Source organism: Neomonachus schauinslandi, chromosome 16 (genome assembly GCF_002201575.2).
Source record: "Neomonachus schauinslandi chromosome 16, ASM220157v2, whole genome shotgun sequence".
NCBI lineage: Eukaryota > Metazoa > Chordata > Mammalia > Carnivora > Phocidae > Neomonachus > Neomonachus schauinslandi.
In genome coordinates, this window is record NC_058418.1 from 29297174 (window position 1) to 29323288 (window position 26115).

A 26115-nucleotide genomic window follows, 5' to 3' on the forward strand; every position below is an offset into this window, starting at 1 on the left:
CCCTCTGACCCTCCCCCCTCTCATGCTCTCTCTCTCTCATTCTCGCTCTCAAATAAATAAAATCTTAAAAAAAAAAATAGTGCAAGTTGTTGATTAAAGCTGATTAATGACTTGAATTTCCATTATACCTTCCATTTACATAAGGCTAAGGAATCTGTTTCAGTATTCTACTAAATCTGGTTGCCATGTAGTATTTAGAAACATTTCAGAACTCCTGTTGTGCATGTGCACAGTGTGTGGAATTCCTAGGATTGGGGAACATAATGCTTTATTATAAGTGTTAAACCTGGACTTTCAGACGTGTAGCTTTGCAGTTCAAATCTGAATCAGCCATGCTTCTGTCACTGAAGTATAACTTCCCCAAATCGTGCTTTTCATTGACAGTATTGTATTTAGGGAGCTCTGGTTTTTTTATAAGAAAATGGGAGGGGGCACGTCTGGGTGGTTCAGTTGGTTAAGCATCTGCCTTTGGCTCAGGTCATGATCACTGGGATCAAGCCCCACATGAGGCTCCCTGCTCAGCGGGGAGCCTGCCTCTCCCTCTTGCCCTGCTCATATGCTTGAGCACTCTCTCTCTCTCTCTCTCAAATAAATAAAATCTTAGAACAGAAAAGGGAAGAGTGTAGGATGGGGTAAATGGGGGATGGGCATTAAGGAGGGCATGTAATGTAATGAGCACTGGGTATTATATGCAACTGATAATCACTGAACTCTGCCTCTGAAACTAATACACTATATGTGAATGAATTGAATGTAAGTAAAATTTTAAAAAAATAAGAAATACCACTGCTTGTGCTCTGAGAACTCCATTATAAAATGGGATTGACGCTTCTGTCATTTGAACATTTTATTGCTGTTGTAGCTGAAGGTTGTACAGCCTTCACCGTTAAGTAACCCTTGGGTAAATAATACTACCTTTAATAGTATAAGCAGTAATTGTAACACAATCCGCAGTAACACAAAATAGTTAAAAGCCTTAAACATTAACCAGATGGAGTTATTATCTAAGCATTATAGCTCATCCATCTTAATTATTGCAAACATGAAATCTAGATTTGTCCTCCAACACGACTCTTAACAACTTTTTGCCTTCTTTCTTGTCTGTGAAACGAGCGATTGGGGGAGGAGAGAGGTAGCACTGCTGGGTGGGTTAAATAGTATATGTAGAGCGGCTACTATGGAGCGTGGCACTTAACTAGATGGTAAACCGATGTTAAAATTTAACCGATATTAAAATCTAAAACCTCACAGGTTTTAGAATTAGATACTGAATAAATGCTATTATTATAGTTATTAATATCCCAAAGCCTAAGCCCTTTTTACGTTTATGTGGGTACCCTCTGAATTTTATCTGAAAGTTTCAAGTAAAGATACAAGTTGTGATGTAATTTAATTAATGAAGGGAATAGCAAAATAGCAGAAATTACAGTAGGACAAAACTAAAGAACCCATTCCAGAAACTACCTGGAATAGTGAACAGAGGATGATAATAGAGCCGCCAAACAACCTGGGGTTGAATTTTGTCATTTACTGGCTGTGACATTGGGCCAGTAACTTAATGTTTCTGATCTCATTTATAAAATAGGCTTAATAATACCTCTATGTTTTTGTTGTTTTGTTTTTGATGATTTAAGAAAACATTGGTTAAACCTAGCTCAGTGTATGGCACCTAGTAGGCATTCAGCAAAAAGAAACTTTTTTTTTCATGTTTCTTTTTCTTATTTTTTTCTTTTAAGATTTTGATTTATCTATTTATTTGACACAGAGAGAGAGAAAGCAAGAGAACACAAGCAGGGGGAGTGGGAGAGGGAGAAGCAGGCCTCCCGCTGAGCAGGGAGGCCCATGTGGGGCTCGATCCCAGCACCCTGGGATCCTGACCTGAGCCGGAGGCAGACACCCAACGACTGAGCCACCCAAGCACCCCAAAAGAAGCTATTTTTAATATTGTTATAATTACATCTAAGATAAATGCAATACAAGCTTTATAGAATAGATAGGTTAAATTTTCCATTTTGGATTCTAGCTTAAAATAAATCAGTAATGGGGGCGCCTGGGTAATGGGATCATGACCTGAGCCAAAACCAAGAGTCAGACACTTAACTGAATGAGCCACGCAGGCACCCGGTAGCTGGGGTTTTTTTTTAAGAAGGAAAAAGAAAGGGGCGCCTGGGTGACTCAGTCGTTAAGCGTCTGCCTTCAGCTCAGGTCATGATCCCAGGGTCCTGGGATTGAGCCCCACATGGGGCTCCCTGCTCAGTGGGAAGCCTGCTTCTCCCTCTCGCACTCCCCCTGCTTGTGTTCCCTCTCTTGCTGTCTCTCTGTCAAATAAATAAATAAAATCTTTAAAAAAAAAAAAAGGAAAAGAAAGACAGACATCACGATAGTATCTAACTGGCTAAATAGAATTATGTTTATGAAAGGCCAAATAGGGTATGTTTATAAATGTACACTTCGGTGTGTATACAATTGTTTTTCCAGAGATAATTATATTAAGTACTTTTTTATATAACATTGGAATAGCAGTAAAGGGAAAGTAAAAAGTAATGTAAGACACTCTCTGCCTTTCAGTTGCTTGGTAGACCAAGGCCTACATGTTAAAATATTAGACAAGTCATTAAAAAAACAAGATAATATGTTTTGCTACACAGCACATTATAGTTAAAAAATACTGAAGAAGAGGGAAGTCACTACTGTCCAGAAACTTAGGCAAAGTCCTCTGGAAGAGGTAGAATTGAACAGGATCTGTAAGAGGAAGATCAGATAATGGTCCTTCTGGAAAGTGACATCCGTGGGAAGGGGGAAAGGGGCAGGGAACAGCATGGAGCAGAGACTTGATAGCAGACTTTGTGATAAGACTGACCTAGCTAGTGTGTAAATTCCTACTGGAGAGAGATTTGTATGAAAGCAGAGCCTGCTTAGAAAAGGTGAATCCAGATTATAGACAACGTGAAAACTGAGCTGGGACAGGGATTAGGGATGGGGAAAGGGGCTGATGTAAGATTTCATTCATATTAGAATAAGAAACCATGAGAACTTCTTATAAAATAGAATGGTACTAAAAAAAAAAAAAAAAGAATGGTACTTCTAAAAAATGATACTTTGGGAAAGTTGGTGTATTATTATAGCTAAAATGTACTACAGTGAAAGTACTTTCAAATCATATTTATAATATTTTGTTAATCTGGTTATAATGAAATTCACTTTGTAGATAATGAAAGCTTTTCTTTTTTTATAAAGTTATGTCACATTCCTAGGCAGAGGATCATAGGGGAAGGGAGGAAAAAAAATGAAACAAGATGAAACCAGAGAGGGAGACAAACCATAAGAGACTCTTAATCTCAGGAAACAAACTGAGGGTTGCTGGAGGGGAGGGAGGTGGGGGGATGGGGTGCCTGGGGGATGGAGGGTATGTGTTGTGCTGAGCACTGTGTGTTGTGGAAGACTGATGAATCACAGAATTGTACCTCTGAAACAAATAATATATGTTAATAATAAAACAATTTTTTAAAGACAAAAATAAAAATTAAGAAGTTATGTCACATTCCTATTGTGCTTTTATATGCAAACATGGTTTTTTAATCATTGTAACTAGCCATTCCTTACCATATGAATTAAGGTACCATTTTGAAACTGAGATGTGGTGAATGTAAGTGGCCTCCATAAGGTTACATGACCAGCCAAAGGGCAACTCCTTATTCAGGTATACACTGGACTTGCTCTAAAAATTCTCCTTGAATGATTGCATTTCTCACTATAAGCTGTGAACTATTTAAAAAAAAAACAACTCATCCTTAATAATATTTTCTTTTTTCTTAAGATTTATTTATTTATTTTAGGGAGAGAGAGAGAGAGACACAGAGGTGGGGAGGGGCAGAGGGAGAGGGAGAGATTGTCCTAAGCAGACTCCACGCTGAGCACAGAGTCCGACATGGGGCCCAGTCTCACCACCCTGAGATCACGACCCGACCAGAAACCAAGAGTCACAGCTTAACCAACTGTGCCACCCAGGCACCCCAATATTTTCTTCTAACGAGAGTTCTGGATTATGTACTTTTTGAGGACAGGAACTGTGTTTAACTCATCTTTGAACCATCATAATACCTCATAACTACGTATAAGCTATTTGATAAATATTTATTCATTGGAAAAAATGGCTGAGTGCATGGAACTGTTTCATTCATACCTCTTACACACATTTTTATTGAGAGTCTACTGAAATGAGGAATGATAAAGGTCAGGTTGACTTGGCAACTAAAAAGTTAGTGCTGATCCTAAAATACCTTAAGGAGGCTGGCACGGGACCAGACTATAGGACATTGAGGAATGCGTTGGTCGTAAAGAAGGAGGAACACAACAAAGACCAACCTTTCAAAAGTTTTGAAAGTTATAAAAAGGCTGAAAGAGGCTTATTTTTTGTTTGAGTTAGGCCATGTTTTTAAGTTGAGGAGAAGACTCTAGAATAAGATACTTTGGCACAAGAAAGTAAAGATAGTTGAAAAAACAAGCTTTCAGACAAGGTAGGAATTAATGGATTCAAAGAAAAAGGAAGGATTTGTCTTGTAGATGAGAAAGACATGCTTCTTCCTCTAAAAGGGAAAGATAAGATGTGTGAATATCAGGGTAAATAACTTGAAGAGACAAGTCAAAAAGTTGCTTATAGTTCTCCAAGTTTTTAAATGAGGAATTGGGGGTGTTTTAGCCCCAAAATTGCTGGATTTAGAGTATGTACAATTAAGAACTAACACTTTCATATATTTAGAAAAATGACTACTTCTAATTTGCTTAAGATCTAGATTTTGATCACCATTTTGCATGTTTTTATTTGATTAGGTACTTCCATTCAGTCAACTCTTGGTGCCAATGGAGTTAGATTAGACAACCAGCCTATAGTCAAAAAAAGGCGGGGAAGGAGGAAGAATGTAGAAGGTGTTGACATCCTCTTTTTTAACAGAAATAAACCACCTAACCATGTAAGTAAAAACTACTGATCCTTGAGTCCAAAATTCAGTCCTAGTAAATACATATATTGCTGTTTTGCGAATGTCTTACAGAGTAAAAATATTAATTAGGAAATTAGATTGTACTTCTGGATTATATCTCAGAGGAATCCAGCACTGACCAAGATTCATGAAAATTTTAAATTTGAAAAATTTAGCAGAATTTTAAACAACTTTTTTCCTCTTCAAAAAGATTTGCTTCACTGGACCAAAAATCGAAAGATAAAGCATAGAAATAAAATTTTCACTTGGTTGTTTTTCTACAGGTTACTTTAGGCTTAACCACCTCACAGATTTCTACAGGGATAAATCCAGCACTGTCCTATACTCAACCTCAAGGAATTCCTGATACAGAAAGTCCAGTTCCAGTTATTAACCTCAAAGATGGGACAAGACTTGCAGGCGATGATGCGCCAAAGAGAAAGGATTTGGAAAAATGGCTTAAGGAGCACCCAGGTTATGTGGAAGATTTAGGAGCTTTTATTCCTGTAGGTGATGCCTTACAAATCTTGATATATTTTATTTCTGTGGTTTTTCAAATCCATAATCAAGAAGCATACATTTTTACCCACTTATGTAAATATGTGTTCTGTCCAAGAGTAAGGAAAATGAGCAGAAAAAAGTAATGACCATTTTTCCCATGATACAACACAGTGCCATTTCCATTTTTCTATTCTGCATTTAATAATAAAAATCACCTCCAATATACAGAGTACTATGTTCGACCCAGTGAACGTTGTAAAGGTATAAAGTTTCCTCAGGGAGTTTACTTTAAAATACTAATGATCATATTAAACATTTATTGAGACTTAGCTGTGTGCTGGGCATTATACTTAGCACTTAACATATGTTATCTCATTTAACACTCTTGACATCTTTATCAGAATGGCATCATTTTAACTATTTTCTAGATAAAACACTGAAATTTGAAGTAAATAGTCCAGGGCGCACACAGTCTTAAATCTAGTGCCCAAACTACTACTCATAAGCTTTTCTTCAAGCTATCACAGTACAGCTGTCGTGGTCTGCAGACACACATTGAGTTTACGCTAATCACGAGTGAGAATTGTTAAAGTTATTTTGCATTTTTTATCTCCTGAGATACCTTGTGCTCACTATCTTATAGGCATATGGCTTTCTTACTCACAGAAATCTGTTATTTCATTTTGCAATACTTTACTATCGGATGCTGATATACCAAATTTGCCTCAGATCCCCCATACAGTGAAGGTGGCAGGCCTATTGTATCTGCCTTCATTCAAATGGAGAACCCAGTGAAGCTGTCTAGTATTCTGTGAGCTTCTGAAGGACTATATCCTATTCACCTTTGTATCCCAGGACTTAGTACATAATTCCTGATCCATAGAATAGTATCTAGGTCCCTATAAATATTTGCTGAGCCAATGATTAAAAACTGAAAGTCTTTTGAAGACTAAAAACTACTATGTAAAGGTAAAGTTGTTATTTTATTAACAGAAAAAAATACCTTGTTATTTTTTTACAAAAAGGAACCACAAAATCTCCACACTCCAGTCCCTACAGTGGTCTTTGTGTCTGTAATGTGTACTTCTTCTAGAATTTTACATCACTATTACTGACACCAGGAAATAACCTGGTAGTCTAAAACAGACTGCCTTGGGCTTGGCTTTCAGATGCCTTTCATATCCCCAGTCTTCTCTAAGGATGCCACTAATTCTCAAATAAACTTTAATTACTTTTGATTTTTAAACCAAATAAAGCTTTTATTATTATGAGGGGAGGGGTTTTCACTAAATATGATGGGTAAGCATAGAACGAATACTGCAATTCTAACAATAATGAGAATCATTAGTTTAACCCTGTAACTTAACATGTTAGAAAATAACATTTATTTAGTCAATAGATTCTTATTGAGTTAACTACTGTGTGCTAGTCCTCTTTTAAGGGATGGAGGATAAAACTGTGAACAATATAAAGTTCTTGCCCTTGTGGCAGTTCCACTGTAGTCTGTAAGGGATTCTCCTGTCTTTTTCTCATCACTGCAAAGGAATCTTCGTTAATTTTTTAAACTTACAAGCCATTCATCATTTTCACCACAAATATTAACTTTTTATCATAATTTTTAGGTAACATTATATAATATTAAGATTTTAAAACAGCATTTGTTGTGATAAAGAATACAAGACAATAGTTTGATTTCTGAAGGATACTTTTTTTAAAACAGCATTTGTCATGATAATATGAGATAATAATTAGTTTTGGTTTCTGAAGGATATTTCACGTTACTGATTTCTTAGCTCTCACACTCTACTGGGATATCTCTCTAGCTAAATAATTATAACATGATATAGATCTATAATAACAGGGGTATGTGTAGAGTGCCATGGAAACAGATAAAAGAATAATGAACAACTCTGCCTAGGCCAAGTATCTGGGGAAATATGGAAAGAAAACAGAGATGACACATATGACCGGTGGATGATAAAGAATAAGTAGACATTTGACCAGGTTAACACAAGGGGAGGCTAGGCTAAGCTCTGTAAAACAAGTATGAAGAGTTAAAAAGGACAGGACTTGAGGGCATGTTCATAAAACAGCGGCCAGTTTGATATTGTAGGGTATGAGGCAATAAGTGGAGTAATAGTAACTGGATAGAAGAGGTGAATTTAGGTCCAGGCTGTGAAAGGGTGGGTCTGCCATGCTGAAGAGTTTGAGCATTGGCCCGAAATAGCTACAAACCTCAAGCCCTGCTTTGTTAAATCGTAGAGGTAAGCAGTATAGTTTGACGGAAAGAGTTTCATTGCCAGATACTACCACTTGCTGGTTGCATGACCTTAAGGAAGGTAACCTCTCCAAGCCTTGGTTCCCATTCGTAAAATGCAAGAATAGTACCTTTTAATATCGTGACGATTACTTGAGGAGAGATAAGAGAGACGATTAGTGAGATGAAGAGAAGAGGAAAGCCACAGCTGGCACAAACATAGATTCTGTCAGCACAGAAAAAAATCTGATGTTTCAGATGAAATTTATCCGGAGAAAAAGTAAAGAACTGTACAGTTTAGAGGAGGCTGCTCCAGCATCATCAGCAACTCCTTCGGACGACGCTAGGAACACGTGATCTGTCAGAGCTTAAGGGAAAATCTCATTTCAGGAGCCGGAATGCACACAGAATGATAGTGTTTTGTTCATGTGATGGCCTTGAGTATTTGTTTAAATATATAATTTGAGGAAAAGATGTATATAATATTTCTTAAAGTCATATTTAATATTTTTATTAGATAGTTGACCCTTGAACAACACTTGAGTTTGAACTGTGTGGGTCCACTTATACGTGGATTTTTTTCCAGTACAGTACTGAAAATGTATTTTCTCTTCATTATGATTTTCTTAATAACATTTTCTTTTCTTGAGCCTACTTTGTTATAAGAGTACAGGATATGATATAAATATAACATGCTAAATATGTATTAATCAACTGTTTATATTATCAGAAAGGCTTCTGGTCAACAGTAGGCTATTGCCAGTTAAGTTTTGGGGGAATCGAGTTATATGTGGATTTTCGAGTATGCACGGCAGCACCCCTGATCCCCATGTTGTTCAAGGGTCAACTGTATTAAATATAAAAATATTTAAAGTAGGGGCGCCTGGGTGGCTCAGTTGGTTAAGCGACTGCCTTCGGCTCAGGTCATGATCCTGGAGTCCCTGGATCGAGTCCCGCATCGGGCTCCCTGCTCGGCAGGGGGTCTGCTTCTCTCTCTGACCCTCCTCTCTCTCATGCTCTCTCTCTCAATAAATAAATAAAAATCTTTAAAAAAAAAAAAAAAAAAATTTAAAGTAATTTTAAAGTGTAACGAAAGGGTAAATTCTTTAATATTATTTATGTATATATATGATACATATATAAACTGAAGGTAAAATATATAAGGAGATATTATATATCTTCAGTATATAATAGTATTATATATATGTATCTTCAGTATTATAGAATTAAATTACTTGGATCAGCTCTTTTGTACTATTTGCACAAGTAAAGATTTTAAAGCTGTTTCTTTGGTTATATGTTTTAGAGAATGCAGCTCCATGAAGGGAGGCCCAAACAAAAAAGGCATCGTTGCAGAAACCCTAATAAACTCGATGTTAATAGTCTTACTGGAGAAGAACGTGTTCAGCTAATTAACAGAAGAAATGCCAGGAAGGTGTGTATATATTTATTGTTAATCGTTTATATTTAGGAGATCTTTAGAATACTACTTCATTATGCCATGTTTTCTAACAGACCTGGAAATGGGTTAAAACTGGCAGATTTGTGGGAAAAGACATGGACTATAATTTTATGCAATCTAATTTCAATTCCCACACCTTTGGCTAAGCCATGGAATAAAATAAGTCACTTGACACATCAGCGTGTAAGCAGTGTGACACTGCACGAGGGCCCTACATCCAAAGCAACAGTTCTCAGCACGGGGCAATTTTGTCTTGCAGGGACATTTGGCAATGTCTGGAGACATTTTTGGTAGCCCCAACTTGGGAGGCAGGGAGGTAGGTTTTGGGGAGGTGGCAGGCAGGGGAAGGATGCTGTTGGCATCTAGCAGGTAGAGGCCAGGATGCTGCTAAACATTCTACCGTACATAGGACATTCCCTCACAACACCCATCCAGAATGCTCATGCTGCAGAGGGTGAGAAACTGATGAGAGAGCCACCGTTCTCATCAGGCCGTCATAGATTTACATTTTTATCGCTATAATTTCCGATCAGATGGCCATAAAGTATCTTGTTCCTTTAAATCAGCCTATTAACATAATTTTCTGACAGATGAAAATAAAATGTCTTAAACAAAGGTACCTTATAGAATAAGGGCACTGCTGTTTATCTTACAGCTTTTTTGACTGATGAATGATAAGAGTCCGGTTTTTCCAAATTCTATTTCTAAACCAAATGTGGCTCAACATTTATTTCCCCAAATTGTTTTTTTTTTATGGATTGGTAGATGTCTCCTTCACCTCGAAAGTAAATGATAGAACACTTACGGCATCCTTTTGTAGGCTAATAGCTCTGATATTTTTGTTCTGTTTTTTATGCAGATAAGCATGCAACAAAATAAATAAAAAAGAAAAAGATGACCTTAGAGTAAGAATAGCAAATTTCTCTCACAAATCAAATTACCCTAACAGTTGTTTTAATACTGTTACATGCACCAGCTCATTAAAATTAATACTGATTTTTCCCCAATTTTATAGAGCTTATTCAGCTTTTGTTAGTACTTTAAAATGATGTCACAGGGAGATTAGGGGAAGAACAAGATGACATTTTAGTAGCATTTTACTTAATTTTGTGCTTATATAGATGGTGTTACAAATCTTTGTAGTTCATCTTATAACAAAAGTTAGCATTACTAGATAGGAATAAATTAGTCTTAGCCAGTTTTAAGGAAATGGAACAATTTTGTAATTTTACTTATTAGATATTAAACACTCCTAATTTTATCTTTAAATGTTATAAGTTGACAAGGGGCCTGTTCATTTCCTTTAATTTGTATTGTTTATTGTTCTGAGTCTCTAGCACATAGGCTTAAGGATTGAAAAGAATCTACCTGCTGAATCCCCATAAACCACCCAGAGGGCCTCCGCTTAAATTGGAGCTTAATAAAGGGGGTAACAAAAAGGAGAAGGCAAACAGAAACCACAGAGACTAAGTATAAAGACTATAGAAAATACTAAAAAAGCATACCTACAGGTATTATAACTACAAATACCTATAACTTACAGGTAGCATAACCATATTAAAATCCTGTCTGTATTCTATCAAGAGATTGTATATATTTAGAGAGGTATGGAAAGAGGAATTATAATAGACTCCAAAGGAACATTAAGGTGGTAGATCCAAATCATTTAAGTGATTTGGATCTACCAAATAGCTACTATTTCTACAAGTGTCCAAATGAAAAGGGCAGGCTATAAAACTATGTTCATTATGATTCTATTTATTTTAGAAACGGAAGTGGGGAGAATTGTAGAATCTGTATATACGCCTAAGGGAAAAATCAAAATATTTTGTTTTAATTTCCTACTAGTTATTATATGTAGTTTTTAAATTTTTTCACATTGTGATTAGTCGGTTATATCACTGTTCACATTCAAAAGATGTATATATTTTTCTACTTCAGGGTTTTAATTTACATAATAGGTAAGAGCATGAGTTTGTGAGACCTGAGTTTTAAAGCTGGCCCTAACGCTTCCTAGCTAGCTTTAGGCAACTTCTGTAACTTCTCTGAGGTTTATTTCCTTCATTTGAAAAACGGAAATAATACTGTCTCAGAGGATATAGTGAAAACTAAAATAAGTTTACATACTTAAGGTCCTAAGCATGATACTTGGCATATAATAATAAGAACTTATTATTTGTTATGCACCAGACGCTGTGCTAAGGCACTTGAATTGTTTCATTTTTATCCTCATAAAACCCTATGAGGGAAGTGTTATTGTAATCCCCTTTTTATAGATCAGAAAATTGAGGCTCAAAGAGATTTACTGATTTGCCCCAGTTCAAATAGCTGGTAAGTCTGAGTCCGGAGGGTATATGCTCTTAACTAGGCTATATTGCCTATCCGGCATAGCAAGTACACAGTAAATGGTAGTTATTCATTTTACTATTTTAGTCACTTTTTAAAGCATTTAAAATTTACATTACCACGTGTCTATATGGTATATTAGCAGTGCTTTTGGCTTGTGGTAGTCCTTTTTAATATAGTAAAGATTGTCAAAGGTAATTCAAGAAACACATGTGTCTTAAACTCTGTATAGCACAGAATAAAAGCAAGAAATGTCTTCATATCTAATAGTGTTTTTAAGTGTCTAACAATCTTTTTCATTTACAGGTTGGAGGTGCATTTGCTCCCCCTTTGAAAGATTTATGTAGATTCCTGAAAGAAAATTCAGAATATGGAGTAGCTCCTGAATGGGGAGATGTTGTTAAGCAGTCTGTGAGTAATTTCATAAATACTAACGTACCTATCATCTTAAAAATTAGATGCCATTTAGTCAGACTTAGAAAGACAACTACCGTATGATTCCACTCGTAAGTGGAATCTAAAACCAGAACCAAAACAAACAAAAAGCAGACTCAGATCTATAAATACGGAGAATAAACTGATGGCTGCCAGAGGGGAGGCGGGTGGGGAGAGGGGCAAAACGGATGAAGAGGGAAAGGGAGGTACAGGCTTCCAGTTACAGAATGAATAAGGCATGGGGCAGAGCATAAGGAACATAGGCAGTGATACTGACCAGCGGAGGTTTAATTCCTTCATTTGAAAAACGGGAATAATACTGTCTCAAAGGATATAGTGAGAACTAAAATAAGTTTACATACCTAAAGTCCTAAGACACCTAAGCTACTCTTGTGGCGAGTGCAGCATAATGTATAAGCCTGTCAGATCACTAAGTTGTACACCTGGAACTAACATAACATTGGGTGTCAACTGTACCAGATTAAAAAGGAAATCAGGGGCGCCTGGGTGGCTCAGTTGGTTAAGCGACTGACTGCCTTCGGCTCGGGTCATGATCCTGGAGTCCTGGGATCGAGTCCCGGATTGGGCTCCCTGCTCGGCAGGGAGTCTGCTTCTCCCTCTGACCCTCCCCCCTCTCATGCTCTCTGTCTCTCATTCTCTCTCTCTCAAATAAATAAAATCTTAAAAAAAAAAAAAAGGAAATCAGCTGCCATTTAACTGTAGCAGAGATGAAATTTTAAGTTAGGAATTAACAATAAATACTGTGTGAACAGGTGCCGTGTTGAGTTCGCAGTTTTTATTTTGCAGTACACATTACAAGTTTCTCAGATGTTTGCTGAGTTAGAATGCAGAATCAATATAATCTGATCTGTTTTTATTTTAACCTCTAAGATAACTATACGAGCAAGGCCACAAAGATTAACCAAAGATGTGGGGAAAGAAATATATAAGGATATGCATCATAGTATAGTAGTAAAAAACTGGGAATATATTAATGGTCCATCCATATATTGGAAAACTGTGCAACTGTGCAAAAATTATATCTTAGAAGAACATCTAAAGACAAGGGAGGAAAAGGTCACAGTGTGTTAAACAGAGTAGTAATTAAGCTCTCGGAAAAGCAAAGCATGGTCACGTGGTAAACGCTGAATAAAAAATAGCTACTATTTCTACAAGTGTCCAAATGAAAAGGGCAGACTATAAAACTATGTTCATTATGATTCTATTTATTTTAGAAACGGAAGTGGGGAGAATTGTAGAATCTGTATATACGCCTAAGGGAAAAATGAAATACACATTCTAAAATGTTAGCAGTGGTTCTCTCTGAATGGTAAAATTACGGATGATTTTTTTTCCCTTGTATTTCTTTGTTGTCTTGTTTTCTGGAGTGAACCCTAATGCTTTTGTAAAGAAAACAAGTAAGCTGATCAATTCAAAACAAAATTTTAAAATAGCACCATAAGAGTCTTTGAAACTGCCGTCTAGGGGCACCTGGCTGGCTCAGTCGGTAGATGATGTGACTCTTAACTTCAGGGTCGTGAGTTCAAGCCCCACGTTGGGCGTGGAGCCTACTTTAAAAAAAAAAAAAGGTATTGCAGCTGCTGTCTGGAGAGGTCACAGATGGCGGCCAGGAGGCGCACGTGGCTGTTGTGCACTTGAGTACGGCTGACACACAGCGTCACATTAGTGTCGGGCGTACTGCGTAGTGATTGGACAGGTGTGTGCTTACGCTGTGCTCAGCACAGTGCCGCCACCACCTGTCACCGTACAGCACTGTGACAGCGTCACTGACTGTATCCCTGCGCTCTGCTTTTTATTCCCGTGACTTGGGGCCCCCGAGTGGCTCAGTCAGTTCGGCGTCCAGCTCTTGATTTTGGGTCAGGTCATGATTCCAGGTCATGAGATCAAGCCCCGCTTCAGGCTCCGCACTGGGTGTGGAGCCTGCTTAGGATTCGCCCTCTCTAGGAAGTCAGGATGGCCGAGCAGTCTAAGGATTCGCCCTCTCAGCCCCGCGTCAGGCTCCCTGCTCAGTGGAGAGTCTGCTTCTCCCTCTCTCTCTGCCTACTTGTGCTCTCTATCTCTCTGTCAAATAAATAAATAAAATCTTTAAAAAAAAAAAAAAAAAAGGATTCGCCCTTGCCCCTCCCCCGATTAATTAATTAATTATAAAAATTATTCCCGTGACTTATTCATTCCATAACTGGAGCCTGTGTCTCCCACTCCCCTTCACCCATTTGCCCACCCCCCCCACTCTGGTTTGGGATTTTGAAGACTAAGTTTGGAAAAAAATTAAAAAATACCTTTATTTTCATAGATTATATATTAAAATGGTAATATTTTGGTAAAATTATGTTAGACTGTATTACTAAAGTTAATGTCACCTGTTTCTATTTTACCTTTTTTAATGCAGCTGCTAGAAAATTTAAAATTACATATGTGGCTTACATTGTATTTCTGTTGGACAATGCTGGTCTAGAGGTTCTACACTCCTACCACCTTTAGGAGTTCTGAGCCCAGAAAGTCACGGGAGAATCACTTGAATATCTTTTTCAGCATGGCTCCATCTCCCTCCCTTATTCCCAAAGTGACAAAGGTTCACATGAAGCATCTCATTGTAATCGTAACCTCTCACTGACTTTCTCTGTCCTTTCCTTATCATTCTAGCTTGGAAGAGGGGCACTCCTTTCATCTTTTAGAGTAATTGATGGTGCGAAACATGTAAGGGTGTGGAAGTAACCCTTATGAGAAAGTGTCTTTGGACCTCCTGTTTTCTAGAACTCTTCTACAAACGTGTGCCTCACAGTGTGGAAGAAAGCTAGAGGCCCCTTCCTGCTTTCTTACCCTCTGAAAAAATGAGCAGTGGACGAACTCTTTCCCACCACTACTTACAATATGGAATGAGGCTCTCTCTTTCATACTTGATTATGTTCTAGCAACACAGACTCAGTTTATGAATAATTACCGATTTTAATGTGATAGCTATTGCTTTTATTCTAATGTAGCTATTGTTGCTGATTTTTTTTCCCCCCAGGGATTTCTTCCAGAGAGTATGTATGAGCGTATTCTCACTGGTCCTGTTGTGAGAGAGGAAGTCAGCAGGCGGGGGCGACGGCCTAAAAGTGGAATTGCCAAGGCCACGGCAGCGGCGGCGGCGGCAACTGCCACCAGCGTGTCAGGCAGTCCTTTGTTAGCCAACGGATTACTTCCAGGTGTGGATCTCACGACCCTTCAGGCCTTACAACAAAACCTACAAAACTTGCAGTCCCTGCAAGTCACCGCAGGGCTGATGGGAATGCCTGCTGGCCTTTCTTCTGGAGGAGAAGCTAAAAACGTGGCCGCCATGTTCCCCATGCTGCTGTCAGGAATGACTGGCCTACCAAATCTGCTGGGCATGGGAGGACTCCTGACAAAGCCTACCGAATCTGCAACCGAAGAGAAAAAGGGAAATGACTCGAAGGAGCTAGAAGGAAAAAAAGAAAGGACAGAGAGTCATAATTCAGAGAACGGGGGAGAAAACTCCGTGTCGAGTTCTCCTTCCACGTCCTCCACTGCTGCATTAAGTACAGCTGCAGCTGCCAGCCCATTAGCTCTTAACCCACTACTGCTCTCTAATATACTCTATCCAGGGATGCTGCTCACTCCAGGCCTTAATCTCCATATGCCAACTTTGTCCCAGTCCAATACTTTTGACGTACAGAAAAACAAAAACAGTGACTTAGGCTCGTCTAAGTCCCAGGAAGTAAAGGAGGAAGATTCCAGAGTTAGAGATCAGGAAGACAAAGGGGGAACTGAAGCAAGTCCTCTCAATGAGAACAGCACAGATGAGGGTTCAGAGAAAGCCGATGCTTCGTCTGGATCTGACAGTACGTCATCGTCGTCTGAGGATTCAGATTCTAGTAACGAAGACTGACTCCCAGACTGCACTTAAATTATGAACTGATTTTGGATTTTTTTTTCTTTAATTATGAATTGTAAATACCCCAGTGTTGAGTGCATCAATAACTTACTGACCGAACATTTCAGTTATTTGTTTAGAAGTGCAAACTGCTTTCAGAGACGTTTTGCATGTAATATTTCTTAAGATCCATAAGTTTCTGAACTCGTATGTACTATCAAATACATAAAGGTGTAAAATTACAACAAAAAGGCATTATAATTTTGTTGGGGGTTAATTTTATGAAAATTATGCTCAATAAGAGTTGTATATTTAATATATTTGCAGTGAACACAGAATACTTTATGCATATTACTGATTTAATTTGAATATAGTTTTACAGCCTCCTTGACACCTATAATTTACAGATCAAAACTCAGCAATAATTTGGGCAGCTAATGAATGTCATGAAAGCTGTAGAATCTACATCACCATCCATTGCTTTAATTACATGAAAATGCTCTAGTGTCGTGATGCACTGCTGACGTTTCCAATTCAGGTACAAGTGTGTTTTAAAGAAGAAATAAGTTTCCCAATCAGCCAATTTATACTGGCTACCTGTTACCTCAGCTGAGTTAGTTTAGGAAGTTTACATTAGTTTCTAATTCTATACTTGTTTTCAGGGGTTTTTTAAACACATCCTATATATCATGTTAATCTGGCAAGAAATATGACTTGCTTTTTGCTGAGCTTAACTCTGATATCAGTAAAATTAAGTCATAAAAGAATCCTGTGTCATGGGACTTTGGCACCCTCTAGACATACTTAGTTTTACTTTTTCAAAGTTTGGCCTCCTATAAGAAATCATTATGTCTCTGATGAGTAATGTCTGTTTCCAGGGTTCAGAAAAGGCAAACTCATGAAATACCACTGAGAAGAACTTTCCACACAGCATACTTCATGTAAAAGAAATCGTTTGTTTGCTTTATTTGTGTAGATTTCTATTTGTGTTTTATGTCATGGAAATATTCCAACATTAACAGATCATAGTGATAAAGTAATATGCAGAATAGTCTAAATTCTTTTTTTTTTTTTTTAGTTTCTAGGTATAAGCAGACTAAATGTTGCCCAGAATCAGTGTTGGGTTATCAGTTTATATTAAATATACTGAGTTGGCCCATTTTGAATATGCACTTTGAATGATCTCAAAAAAATATATACAAGTTATACCTGTAAACCACAAAAATGAAGCCCAAGGCTTCTGATCAATTTCTTAGAACCCTTTATCATGTAAAATTTGTCTGATATTTGATTTGTGATAGTTTCTCCTGCTAAAGCTGCTACTAATTCTGACAAGATGGAGAGGTCCAGGATCCCTGTCATGTACATTTAAAACAATTAGAACTGAATTGGACATAAAATACCATTTACATCCTAAGGAGAGAAAGATGTTAGCATTTTTCTGGTACTTGAATAAATCAGTGATGAAATTTGCGAGGGGCTAAATTTAGGGGGGAAAAGTACCCCACTTCTCTCCCGCAGAAAAAAATAACTTTTCAGTACGTTTTGACAGAACTCTGTTGTTTTGTCATGAATCCAATTATATTGGATTCTCCCAGGTCTTTACCAGTAAATTACGTTTCTGTATGTAAGATAACTAATCCCTCATTAGAGAGACAGTGTTACATGTATTTACAAAATCATATATGTCCCATGGAGATTGTATTGATTTTTGTATTTTTCCCAAAATAGTACTTTGAATTGATAGTTCTTTATGCAATGTCTTAGCAATAGTCACCATAATGCCCATCCAGGAGAAGTGGGTAGTAATTCTTCATCATGAAAATGATATATTACGTATTTAGTATCTTCCCTTGGCAGTATTGCACTTTTGTTGAACTAGAATACACCTATGAGATAGCCAAAGTTTTTCAAACACAGTTAACTTAGTTTGCCGGTGGGGTATTTCAACACCATCCGTATTTCCCTCTCTCCCACCAGTTCTACCCACATAATCTTCATTCCTTTCTTTCCCCAATTAAAAAAAAAAGGGGTGGGGGAAGCCCTAGATCTTGTCACTAAAAATCTAATTTATATCAAATTTATGAGATAAAGTATTTTCCTAATTACGATCAGATGAATTTGGTTAACCTCTTAGTGATTCTCTTTCTATGTAATAAGGCAATTGCAGTTTTCAAAGCATTAAGGCTAATACTATAACGTTGAACTTTCTCTTGGGTTTCAAGACACTTCTATTTAGTATTGATTGGGGAAAAGTTGTCCAGCTGTCAGCTTAAAAAAAATGCAAATATGGTTGTGTAAAGTTAAGGGTTATAAGGAAAAAAAAAAAATCAGTAGAATTACATAATACTAAAGTTGCAGTTGAAAGGATATCCAAGTATGTGTTGGTAGTTACTAAAAGAATTATAGCTGTTATTGCCTTGTATTTATAGCCCTTGTTTCAGGTTTCATGATTCAAGTCTTAGTCCAATTTTTCTTTTGGACATTTGCAATATTTACCAGTTGTGTTTTGTGTAGTCCGAATTTGCTTTCTGTAGTTGAGCAAACGTCTTAAAAAAGTCATTTGTAATTTATTAAATTACTTTCTATGATGTTCTATAGAGCAAATGGAAGTTTAATTATTTTTTATTAAACATATTCTTTGACTACCCATGATGTCAGCGTCTGTACATGACAATAGTCCTTTTTTTAATTGACTTTTATCTATAATTTATCTTAATCCAGTTGTGAAAGAAACCCTAGTCCTGAATCTCTAAAAGGAAAGTATACCTTGGAAGAATTTTTAAAAGACAGAAGTTGGCTATAATTACATCCACAATATCATTATATCCTTAAGTTTTCTTCCCCTGAACCTTAAAAATGTCCAGAAAAACTCAGAGATGTACCTCACCTCGTAAAGGAGTACATTTTGGATATCTGTAATTATTTTTCCCCTTGGTCTTAAGAGTCTTTCCTAATTCATCACTATTGTTTTTAGTGTTTTTGTAAACATGAAAGAAATTTAGTTTTCCCCTAAATAGAAAAGTAGAACAGAAGAGTCTCAACATACACTCATTTACCTTGGAACCCATTTACCTATACTTTCGTGCTTAGAAAACCTTTTTTTTTTTTTTTTCTTTTTTGTACAATGTAGCATGTAAACACAAGCCAACTACTTTGTCTAGTGCTCACCCAGAGGAACAGTACCTGTCTGTACCAGTGCTAGAGGAAGATTTGGCTATGTTAGATGTTTCTGAAAGAAGATACACTATGTACAAAACGATGGGTTCTGTGTGTTGAGAGCTATAGGAGGGAGAGTGATTTTTGACTACGAGTAATGTTCATCTTCTACAACAAATTTAGAATTTAATCTCTACGTAAATACAACTCCAGTACATAAGCTGTTTATTTTAAAATGCAGAAAAGCACAAAGAATAAAAATACTTAAATCATCATAAACCCACCCTGAGATAAATCCTGTTCATATAGATACCCAGTGTTTTTATATGTATGTTATATACATGTAGTGGGTTGAATCGTGTCGTCCACAAATTTATGTCAACCCAGAACCTCAGAATGTGACCTTATTTGGAAATAGGGTCCTGGCAGATGTAATTGGTTAAGACGCAGTTATACTAGGTGAGGGTGGGCCCTAAATCCAATGACTGGTTCCTGATAAGAAGAGGAGAGGACACACAGACAAAGGGAAGAAGGTCATGAGCCAACAAGCAGAGATTGGAGTGACATAGATGCCCCCGAGGAACAGGAAGGAAGGTCAGCAACCACCAGAAGCTAAGACAGCAGCATGGAACAGATTCTCCTTCAGAGCCTCCAGAAGGAAGCAACCTGGCCAACACCTAGATTTTGGACTTCTGGCCTGAACTGTGGGAGAATAAATTTCTGTTGTTTTAAGCCACACCGTTTGTGATAATTTGTTATGGTAGCCCTAGGAAACTTATACATTTTCATATTAAAGCAGTATTATATGGGACATAATATTTACTGTTCTGCCCTTCATATACTGACCTATGTCAATAAGTACCCTGCGTCGTGATGTTTAATACATAGTATTGTCTCATACAGATGTAATTTATTTAACCAGGTACTTAAAAATGGACATTTGAGTTTCAAATATGTATCTTTTGCATCCATCCTGAGGACTTCCTTAATCCGTAGAAGTGAACGACTTCCTCTGTTTTTAAGAATTTTGATTTGTGTTGCCAAGTTTACAACAAGGCCATGAGTAGCAATTTATACTACCCCAGCAGCATTTTGTGCATGCTCACCCCAAAATCTTACCAATACTGTGTATTGTCTTTTGAAGTAATCTTTGCCAAATAGGCAAACGTACCATCTTGATGAATTTTTAAATTATTCTTCCTTTTTCTTACTAAAAAATAAGACATACATATTCTAGAAAATTGGGAGGCGGGGGGGTTGAGGAGGAGGAGTTGGGGAAGCATAAAGAAAACCAAAACCCCCATAATGTTGAACGCTCAGAGATTTGGGTCATTTTTCTTCGCATATACATATTATATATTATTTTGATAAGAATGGAGTTATACTGTACATACCATTTTGTAACTTCTTTCACTTACTATATCATGATAATTTTCCCATGTCATTAAAGAATCTTCCACAGCATTTTTAAGGACTTTCTCATTCCACTGTATAGACACAACATAATTTATTTAATGCCCAATTATTGAACACTTAGATGTTTTTCAGTTTTGGGCTAAACAATGATATGTTTGTAGTTAAGTCTCTTCATACACTTGGGATTTTTTCATTAAAATAAATACCTAGGCATGAGATAGTTACGTTTGGATTTTAAGACCAGTTGGATTGTACTGTTTTCTACCCCAACAGCAGAGCATAAAACTACTTCCTTCCCTGTGTCTCTTTTGCACCCCTGGGCATTCGAATATTTTTTAATCTTTGTCAATTTGATAGACAAAAAAATAGATTCTTGTTTTAGTTTACATTTCTTTGACTATTAGTAATATAAACTCTTTCATATCTCTTCCTAAGGCCATTTGTATTCTGTGTATTAACTGTTCATGTTCTCTGTGCAATATCTGTTATGTAAGAGGTAAATATTTTTCCCAATTTGCCTGTGAATTTTGCTTTTTTTTAATGCGCAAGTTTTACGTTTTTATGTGGTTATTTTGATATTCCATTTTTTCACATTTAAGTTTCTGATGTTTTTCCACAGAAAAATCTTTTCACCCCCAAATTCTATACATGTTTACTTTTTTTTTTAATACTTAGTGCCTTTGTTGACTTAGAATTTATTTTGGTAACATACATATGGTATAAGATAAGAATCCTAATTTGAATTTTTTTAATAATTATGCAGTATCCCAGCATTATTTTGTATATAATGTCTCCACTGATTTGACATGCCTTCATTGATCATAATTAAATAATTCATGTATGTATATGTGAATTATTTAGATATATATGAATTTAGATCATATCTATCATAAATATGCATGATGTATCTATGATATATCATGTAAACAGTAAACATAGGAAAACCGGAGTGGCTATACTAATAAAAGATGAACTTTAAAACGAACAAATGTTGCTAGAAATTAATGAGAACATTTTTTAATGTTATAAGAGTCATTCATCAGGAAAATATAACACTTACATAGGCACCTAACAACAGAGCCACAAAATACATGCAGCAAAAACTAACAAAATTGAAAGGAAAAATATACAAATCAATGATAATGCTCGGAGACTTCAATATCTAACTTTCAGCAATGGATACAACAAGTAGGCAAATGGTCAACAAGAAAACAGAAGCCCAAACAACACTATAAACCAACTGGACCTAAGAAGCATTTGTTGAACACACCACCAGATAATAGCAAAAAAAAATTATTCTAAGGCACACAAGACCATTCTCCAGGATAGACCATGAAACAAGTCTCAGATTTTAACCATACTAAGTATGTTTTCCAGACACAATGGAATGAAATTTGAAATCAGTTACAAAGCATGGATATTCACAAATATGTGGAAATTAAACAACACACTCATAAATAACCAGTGAGTCCTAGAAATCTCAATCTCAAAGGAAGTTAGAAAATAATTTGCGATGAATGAAAGCAAATACACAACATGCCAAAACATGAGATGTAGCCAAGGCAGTGCATAAAAGGAAATTTATGTGTAAACATCTACATTAAGAAAAAAAAGCCTCAAATCAATGTAACTTTCGTCTTTAAGAAACTAGAAAAAGATCGAATTAAACCCAAAGCAAGAAGTCAGGAAATTAAGATTTGAGCCTGATTAATGAAATGGAAAGTAGAGAAAATTGGGGCGCCTGGGTGGCTCAGTCGTTAAGCGTCTGCCTTCGGCTCAGGTCATGATCCCAGGGTCCCGGGATCGAGCCCCGCATCCAGCCCCGCATCGGACTCCCTGCTCCGTTGGGAGGCCTGCTTTTCCCTCTCCCACTCCCCCTGCTTGTGTTTCCTCTCTCGCTGCCTCTCTCTCTGTCAAATAAATAAATAAAATCTTAAAAAAAAAAATTTATAAAACCAAAAGGTAGGTCTTTAAAAAAAACAACAAAATTGACAAACTTTCAGCTAGACTGATCAGTAAAAAAAAAAAAAAGCTTCAAATTACTAGAATCAAAAATGAAAGGGAACATCCTTACAGAAATAAAAAGGATCATAGGGAAACTTATGAATAATTGTATGCCAATAAATTAGATAAAACTAGATGAAATGGCAAATTCCAAGGCATAAACTAGCGAAACTGAATCAAGAAAAAAGAGATTATAACAAAGAGTCTAATAAAGTAATGAGATTAAATTACTAAAAGCAACAAAAAACACGATAAAATCCCTGGATGAGGTGGCTTTACTGAGGGGAGAAGAAAAAAAGAACACCTGTTCCTCACACACTCTTCCAAAAATGGAAGAGGAAATATTCCCCAATTTGTTTTATGAGGCCAGTATTATCCTAATACCAAACCCAAAGACACCACAAGGGAACTGCCTATTGATAGCCCTTATGACTATAGAATGCAAAGTTTTCAACAAATTGCTAACAAACTGAATCCAGCAACATGTGAAAAGTATTATACAACCCTGACCAAGTTGGATTTATCCCAGAATTGCAAAATTGCCTCAACAAACAACTGATGTACTATTCGCAGAAAAAGGGTGGGGGGAACCACATAATTATCTCAATAGATGAAGAAAAAAAACATTTCACAGGGAAGTGTGTAGGGGGATGGGGTAAATGGGTATGGGCATTACAGAGGGCACAGGGTGTTATATGCAAGTGATGAACCACCAATTCTACCTCTGGAACTAATAATACACTATATGTTAAGTAACGTGAATTTAAATAAAACCTAAAAAACAGTTATTGATTAAAAAAAAACATTTCATGAGATTCAACACCCTTTCATGATTTAAAAACAAAAAGGGTAGTAGAGATAGAAGAGAACTTCCTCAATCTGATAAAGGGCATCTATAAAATACCCATAACTAATATCATACTTAATAAAAACTGAATTTTTTTTTAAGAGAGAGAGAGTGAATGAGGGGGAGGGGCAGAGGAGAGGGAGAGAGAGAATCTCAAGCAGGCGCCACTCGCAGAGCCTAACGCAGGGCTTCATCTCACAACCCTGAGATCATGACCTGAACCAAAATCAAGAGTCAGTCGCTTGACCTACTGAACCACCCAGGCACCCTAACACTGAATATCTTCTAAGCCAAGACAAGACTAGGGTGTCCACTCCCGGCACTTTCCTCGAACATTGTTCTGGAGGTTCTATTCAGGGCAATAAGGCAAGAAAAGGAGAAAAAGGCATCCAGACTGGGAAGCAGGAAGTAAAACTCTCTATTTGCGGACAACATGGTCTTGTAAATAGAAAATCCTAAGAAATTCACTAAAAAACAAAAACAACTATTAGAACTAATAAACAATTTCAGCAAGGCTGCGGGGTCTTACAAGTTCATATAGAAAAATAATTGGATTTCTGTACAGGGGCAAAAATAATCAGTAAATGAAATTAAGAAAAATTTATGATAGCATCAAAAATAAAATACTTAGAAATAAATTTAACAAAAGAAGCGCAAAACCTGTACACTGAAAACTACAAAACATCGTTGAAAGAAATTAAAGAGGACCTAAATAAATGACAAGAATCCCCAAACTAACCTACAGATTCTGTGCAGCACCTATCAAAACCCCAGCTGGCTTCTTTGCAGAAATTGACAACTGGATCCCAAAATTCGTATAGAAATACGAGGACCCATGGGTGCCTGGATGGCTCAGTTGGTTAATCGTCTGCCTTGGGCTCAGGTCATGATCCTGGTGTCCTGGGATCAAGCCCCGCATCAGGCTCCCTGCTCAGCGGAGAGCCTGCTTCTCCCTCTCCCACTCCCCACTCCCCCTGCTTGTGTTCCCTCTCTCGCTGTGTCTCTCTCTGTCAAATAAATAAAAATCTTAAAAAAAAAAAAATTTAACATGTCCAAACCTAGACTCTTGATTACTCCTCACCATACTTCTAGTTGCTCAGACCTAACACGTGTCATCCTTGACAACCGCCCCCACCCTACCCCTCTGTATCCAGTCCATCAACAAATCCTGTTCCGTATTTCCATTTTCTAGGTTAAGGGAATGAATTCAACATATGCATATAATTTTGCATTCTCACAAAATCCACTAAGTTGCAGTAAAGGGAATTCTTTTACTTCTTTTTTATTTTTTTTAAAGATTTTATTTATTTGAGAGAGAACACAAGAGAGAAAGAGAGTTGAGGATGAACAGGAGGGAAGGAGGGGGAAGGGCAGAGGGGGAGGGGAGGGAGAAGCAGGCTCCCCAGTGTGCAGGGAGCCTGCCAGGGCTTGATCCCAGGACCCTGAGATCATAACCTGAGCAGAAGGCAGATGCTTAACTGACTGAGTCACCCAGGTGCCCCAAGGAAATTCTTTTAAATGACAAACCCATAGTACAGGGAGAATAGGGGGAAAAAAACAGTTGCAAAACTTCGGAAACTGAAACAGACCACTGAAAATTGACAAGTCTCCAAAAAAAGTAAACAAATTGACAGTAGGAAAAGCTGAAAACTGGGAGTTCCTTTCTATTTGCTAAATGGGATGCTGCCAGATTGATTCATGCATTGCTTAGTAAAGCTAATTAGATCTTCAGGAAAGAAAAAGAGAAAAGAAAGAGAAAGAGAAGGAAAAAGAGAGAGAAAGAGGGAAGGAAGGAGGGAAGGAAAGAGGGAGGGAGGAAAGAGAGGAAGGAAGGGAGGAAGGAAGGAAGGAAGGAAGGGAGGGAGGGAGGGAAAGGAAGGAGAAAGGAAAGGAAAGGAAAATGAGAAAAAAGGAAAAAGAGAAAAAAGAAAAAAGAGAAAGGAAGGCTGAAAACTAATCCAAGTTACAGTTCTGTATCCTGAAAAGGTTTAGGAATTAGCAATACTGAATTCATCTACAACTGAGGATAAAAGAGTGACTATTAACGGAAAAAGTGAGTCTTAGAACCCCTTCCACACTCATGACCACTGACTGTCCCTCTCATGTCTTTGCAGAGGTCTGGAGGTCTGTTACATGGAAAGCTGTTTCTGCACCAGGGCGCCCCTGGCAGAGGCAAGGACGTGGCCTCCATATGGAAACAAAAGGATAAAGTGACTGATACTAAAGCTTAATATCCTGAGTCATTTTCCCCTAGTTGGCTCCCTGAATTCTGGCATCCAGACTTATATTTTGCAGCAGGAGATTAAAAGACAGTTCCCTGGGGACTCCAATTTTTTCCTGAGAAAATACTTTAAAAGCTGTATTTCATGATGGTTGCCCAACAAATAGCACACTTTGATTACCCCATGCGGTGTTGCTCAGTGGGGGGCCATTTTTCCTCCCCAGGGGACATTTGGCAATGTCTGAAGACATTTTTGGTGTCACAATGTGATGGTGGGTGTGTGTCCCTCTGGCATCTGCTGGGTCGATATCAGTGATGCTGCTAAACATCTTACAATGCACAGGACAATCCCTACCTCCCACCCCACAACAAGGAATTATTTATCGGGTGCTAAATGTCAGCAGTCCCAAGGTTGAAAAAACTGTGTCCTACAGTCATCAAGCCTCATTTATGTACTGAGAGCTTCCCATTAGCTTTAAAAAAACAAAAACAAAAAACCTTGGGCACCTGGGTGGCTCAGTCGGTTGGGCGACTGCCTTCGGCTCAGGTCATGATCCTGGAGTCCCGGGATCGAGTCCCGCATCGGGCTCCCT

At 37.4% G+C, this 26115-nt stretch overlaps 1 protein-coding gene across 3 annotated transcripts in view; it reads left to right on the plus strand.

Moving 5' to 3' along the window:
* Positions 1-18525, plus strand: part of CHD9 (chromodomain helicase DNA binding protein 9) — a 167728-nt gene extending 149203 nt beyond the window's left edge. For all 3 annotated transcript variants that reach the window (XM_044922304.1, XM_044922305.1, XM_044922306.1), the window contains 5 exons: positions 4831-4970; positions 5264-5485; positions 9044-9172; positions 11852-11956; positions 15012-18525. In XM_044922304.1, the coding sequence (XP_044778239.1) occupies positions 4831-4970; positions 5264-5485; positions 9044-9172; positions 11852-11956; positions 15012-15890 (1475 nt within the window). In that variant the 3' untranslated portion in view covers positions 15891-18525. The remainder of the gene's footprint in view (positions 1-4830; positions 4971-5263; positions 5486-9043; positions 9173-11851; positions 11957-15011) is intronic.
* Positions 18526-26115: the final 7590 nt, after the last annotated feature.